General features: G+C 36.9%; 1 protein-coding gene across 1 annotated transcript; it reads left to right on the top strand.

Moving 5' to 3' along the window:
* Window positions 1-1,515: 1,515 nt before the first annotated feature.
* LOC113782804 (receptor-like protein kinase FERONIA) lies at window positions 1,516-4,522 on the top strand. Its single transcript, XM_027328728.1, has 2 exons — window positions 1,516-3,186; window positions 3,978-4,522. The coding sequence occupies exons 1-2, from the start codon at window positions 1,638-1,640 to the stop codon at window positions 4,139-4,141; spliced, it is 1,713 nt and encodes a 570-aa protein (XP_027184529.1). The 5' UTR covers window positions 1,516-1,637; the 3' UTR covers window positions 4,142-4,522.
* The last annotated feature ends 1,376 nt before the right edge of the window (window positions 4,523-5,898 follow it).

The following is a 5,898-nucleotide window of genomic DNA, read 5'->3' as shown; positions in this document are numbered from 1 at the left end:
CTTCTACAAATATTATAATTGAATGATGGCATTTTCAGAGAGAGAGAGAGAGAGTGTGTGTCAAGTTTATTTTACATTTGGAGCTTAGGGTTCATAGAATACTCATTAATATATTGTAGAGCAAATCATTTCTAAATTAATTTTATAAAGCAAATTATTGAATTATTTTGGTAGCATATCCTGATGTGTTATAAAAATAACGTTATTAAATGATAGATAATTGGGCCTGTTTGGCTTGGCTATCAAGAATTGCAAAAAAAAAATTCAAATTTTGTTCTACTTGCATCATAAACACAATTTTTAATCACATTTTTATCTTACATACATTACATCACAAAAAGTGTTACAGTATTAGTGTAGATAAATTTTTTCAAATAATCTACTATCCAAATGACGATTTGGATCAATGTGTGTTTGGATTGTTTGGATAATCATTATTTGCAAATTATTTTTTTTTTACATCACAAATATATTTTTCAGCCATTGGTTCATTTCACATGATAAGTTTCTATTGCAGTTAATATCAACATACAAGTAACACAGCACCATTAGTAGATTATGTTTAAGGTTTATAGATCTTGGGGTCTAGGAATTATCTACAATAATATATATGCTTGTGATACACCCCAAATTGGCCTTAGTGGTATTTCAACATTTCTTCTTGGCTCACTTTAGCACCATAATTATATTAATAAAACAAATTGTCATTGATTGACTTGAAACATAAACTTGTGCTCATTCTCGTATTTGATTATACTCAGAGTTGATTGCCAGAGCATCTGCTTGTGCAACTTTGATCAACCACACGGAAGGTTGACTTCCTCCTAGTTTTGCTAGGAAGTTTTTAGCACTAGTGGCCAACGTGGCAAATAATAGCATTGTTTTTCATCTTCTTCATTCATGTGGCTAACCATGTTGATGTCCTTGTCGCCGGAGGAGGTGAAAATGATATCTCCCCTAGAGACCACATCTTCCAGCATTGAAACTTGGGAACTTCCACGAGGCCTTGAAGAGTAACACTGAGCCCATTGAACTTTGTCTTGGTGGCCACAAGAAAATCCTTTTTTTGGATTGTAGGTGAGAGTTCGAATTTCATCTATAGCAAAAAAAATTTAAAGAAAGCGTTAGAACATCTCTTTGGTCTATTCAAACCTCAATTGCGGCAAAAAAAAATTCAAAAGAGATGTTAAAATATTCTTTTAATTACACGGCCTCTTTAGATTTCCTTATCTCGTAGAATAGGATAGATTAGATTATACAAATATTGTTGTTGCCATAAAGGAAAAAAGGAGCCTTGTAGAGCACAAATTGGATCAACCTCAGTCACATAACACAACCACCAGCTTGCTTCTCCAACTTGAAGCATCGGATGAAAGTATAATTTGAATCAGTCCGACGACTTGGACTTTTCCAACTTGGCAAGTCCACGCAAGGCTTCACAGCGAGACTGCTATCCTCGCTTAATTGTCCGGGACCAACAATCCTCGGCCTCACCTACTTAATAAATGCCAAACGACTTTGAATTAGTAGCAAATCCCAATCCTACGCCAGCTTCTTATTTTGTCTTCAATGGTGCAACTAGTAATCATTCCATAAAAATATTGAGTTAGCAATTTTTCCCACTTAATTTTGTTCCAATGTTTACTCTTCTTGTATACCTCTCCTTCCACTTCAGTCTGTTGTTCACCATCACTTCCAGTGACACTCCACCTTACACGCCCACAGATTATATTCTGATCAACTGTGGCTCATCCTCAAACGCAACTTCAACCGATGGCCGACACTGGGAAGGCGATGTGGGCTCAAAATTCTTGCCGAACGACGTTGCAAATATTTCATTAGCAGACACAGCAACCGAACAACATTCCTCAGTCACCCAAATCCCTTTTCTAACTGCCCGTATCATTCGATCTCAATTCTCTTATACCTTTCCTGTCTCCCCCGGCGAAAAGTTCCTCCGCCTTTACTTCTACCCGTCCTCCTACTCCAGTGGCCTCAATACATCTGAATCTTTCTTCACTGTCACGGCTAATAACTACACCCTGCTCAGCAACTTTAACGCATTTCTTATAGTTTCTGCCAAGAAATTCTCACCTGCCTCCCTCATTAAAGAATTCATCATCAATGTTCAGGGTATGAATCAATTCCTCAAGGTTAACTTTTTGCCCTCTATGAATTCCTTCGCGTTCGTTAATGGAATTGAAGTTGTTTCAACCCCGGACGACCTCTACATGGGTAACCATGACATGTACGCTAATCCCCTTAAGTTCGTGAATTGTCCGAATGTTCAGTTCGAGTTTGATCAGAACAAGACTGCCTTCGAAGCTCTTTACAGGCTCAATGTTGGAGGAAATGATGTTTCTCCGGTATATGATAGTGGGATGTTCCGAGAATGGGCTTCCGATGACAAGTTCATCTGGGGCGGAGATCAAGGAAATCCATTGAGCAATAATGAAATTGCTATCAAGTACACTCCGCAAACCCCAAATTACGCCGCACCCCCGATAGTTTATGCTACCGCAAGGGCAATGGGCCAGTTTAGCACCAGGTTCAACTTGAGCTGGATCTTTCCCGTTGATTCTGGGTTTCTTTATCTCCTGAGGTTGCATTTTTGCGAGATCAATCCTGATTTGATTACAAAGGAGAACCAACGGGTGTTCACAATATTCATCAATAATAGAACAGCTGAGCCAGAGGCTGATGTTATATATTGGGCACATGACCCTGGAATCTCGATTTTCAGAGACTACATCGTGTATGTTTCAAACCCACCAGATGGTCGCCGGAACAAGCAAGACCTGTTTCTTGCTCTCCACCCAAATCTTGACGTCAAGCCAAAATATGCCGATGCAATCTTGAATGGCTTAGAATTGTTCAAACTGAATAGCTCCGAAGGCAATCTTGCCAGTACCAATCCTGGCATTGCGGTGGATCCCAATTCCCTGGTGTCAAACACCAAGTCACCGAATAAGGGGAGCAGCAGGAAATTTCGGGTGTCTATTGCTATCGTGGGAGGGGTGGCGGGAGGGGCCGCCATGGCTTTAATCATAGGTTTCCGAACCCGGCTCCTCTCTAGGAGAGTAATCCTCCAGTTTCCCGCAATGCATACTTGGATGTCAGGCACATGTGTTGAATTTTTAATCAATGGTCCGACAACTCTACTCAACTTCATGTTTCCCAACCATGGTTAGAAGACTCCAACCAACTTCAATCTCTCTCTTTTAGATGACTAAAATCGCTAGGACCTCTATGTCAACTTCTCCATAATTTTGGCTTTCATTCCCACACGTTGTAAGCTATTATTTTTTGAGTTAATTTTTCCTACACCATTAGTGTAAACCTACTTTACACGGATGGCTCACCATATTGCGCCACCTCGTTAATAAAAATTAGCAACCTATTATAATCTGCAACCATTACCTATTACCAAATATAAAATAGTTTAATGATAAATATCTTGTTTAACTAACATGATAGTAGGAGCAAATTCCACGGCATTCATCATCACTAGTAATTCACCTCTTTTTTTGTCTCTTCCTTCTCTTTCTATTGTATTATGGATTTGTAACCAAGTTCCTCTACTGATCAACTCAAAATTGGGATTACATGTTAGACTTCTTTAATCTTTCTCTCTCTCTCTTTTATATGTATGATGTCTTTTATAAACCCACTTTAACTTAATTTTTGCAAAGTGTAAACCCTAATTCAATATTTGTTCAAGAATGGATTTTGTAGTATAAAAGAAAGATGAAATAAATATGTCGAAAAATAAGGAAAAGTAACTAACTTTCTCTTTATATCGCAAAATTATAGTGTAGATCGATTCCAACCATGTAAATGGAAATCCTTATTAAATCTGTTTTGAATATTTCAAGAGTGGTGCAAAACATCACAGGTTTGTATAGCACCTCTACTTTTTTTTTAAAAATGACATTGAAAATTTTTAACCTGATTTGACACCATACTCAATATTGCAGAGTTGCACTTCAAGGGTTGCAAGTATTATGTGACAAACTTGATGATTTGCCCTACGAAAATGAGCAAGACAGTGGTTTATCTATTTCTCAAGTTGACTCACATTCTGAAATTCATGATCTCACTCAAGGTCAAACATCTCAGAAGAATATATTCAGTCCCGTAACAGTTGCATCAAAAGGGCATCCTCACACTTACAAATGAAGGGTGGTTTAGAAAAGTCTTGTAAAAGCAATAAATGCTCTTATTGCATACAGAAGGGGCACAATAGAAGTACGTGTCCCAAATTAAAAAATTGCGTCGACTGTTAAGTGCAATAAATGTTCTTGTTTGGAGCCTGGTAGCTTGATGTATTACCTTTTCATTCATTCGCGTGTACTGTTTAGATGTTTAGATTACTTCACTAGAATGATAGTTTGTTATCAAGTTTGCTTGTCCAGGTTCAGATTACTTACGTAGAGTGATAGTTTGATGTATTTATCCTTTCACTGATACATGTTCACTTGTCCACTTCAAATGACTTGACCAAAATATTTGTCCCCTTTAAGTGACTTGACCAGAATGTTAGTTTTAATTGGGATGTCATTATATTGTTATTTATTATTTGTTTGCAATAGCATACGAAGCGAGACCAAACAGTTAGGCGAGAGAGCCATGTTATAAAAATAGAAAGACAAATTTATGCATCAATAATATACTAGTACGTTTAGCATTAGCATTTCAATAATATAAGATTGTCCATCCAAGACCTTTCCTGAAGTCAAGAGCCCATGATGGTGTTACAATGAAAACTAGCACAACATACTAAATCACAAGACTAGTGAGATGCTAAATTACAAGACTAGTGAGGTGCTGCATTTACAGCTGCACCAGAATTTTCCTTCAACTTTGTCTTGATGCAATTACTTAAACATCCAAGAGAAAGCCACAAATGCATGTCACCATTGTCAGCGCTCATCACAACTATGGTGGACAGTTAAATCTGAAATTTGACAAATTGATCCAGTCAAACGTGACAGTTGATAAAAAATAATAACATTTGTAAAATCAACTTCTATCTGTCAGCAAGCTTCACCACCATTACAGAATCTGTTAACAATTCAGGTTAACAAATATTATGAGGTAAGTTCTAGTACAACTTAATTATACTTTTGAAGTACCTCTTATATGTCTTGCCAGGAAGACATTCCAATGAATCTGACTGGTACACTCCTCTAAAAGTTACATCTAACTAATTCAGGCCATACAGAGGGAGTTCATGATAACATACTTTACATAGAATGATACTAAACTAGACTTATTGGAAGATGATCCATGTGGGTAACCTTGGACATCAATAAGAAGATTCTCATTCAGTTGTATATTCAAAAAATATAGGGTCAGGATGTGGATACGAATTATGACATAGAGATCTAAACTAATTGTACTTAAAACTATATAACCAAAACTTGCAAAATGTACTCAGGTTTGCTTAGGTAAATCCTTGGTGCCTCCATGCACTAGATGAGTTATCAGAAACTACAAAATTCAGGGTTACTGTAACATGAATCCTAACTGATTTGTGTAAAATCGTTGGTTTACAAACCAATCATAACCCACAATTTCAAGAGACAAACCAAGTTATGTGTCACAAACTAAAACGAAGAATGCAAATCAATGACTACAAGAAACAACTGGATGCCAAACTAACTTAACTCATTTATTTTACGTACTCCAGATATCCAAAACATGTATAAAGAACCCTTCCTCGTATAATAATAACCAAATTAATTTTAAAAGGAAAAGTCATCAGAAGCATCACCAGTTAAGCATGCATAAAGCAAGCCAAGATTTCAAGATTAACCAACTCAAGAGGGAAATAGACGATGTATATAACTGCAAGAATTGTGCACCTTTACTACATGTATAATGCTTAAATTACCA

This window comes from Coffea eugenioides, chromosome 9 (genome assembly GCF_003713205.1).
Source record: "Coffea eugenioides isolate CCC68of chromosome 9, Ceug_1.0, whole genome shotgun sequence".
NCBI classification, from domain to species: domain Eukaryota; kingdom Viridiplantae; phylum Streptophyta; class Magnoliopsida; order Gentianales; family Rubiaceae; genus Coffea; species Coffea eugenioides.
This window is presented reverse-complemented; position numbering and strand designations above follow the sequence as displayed.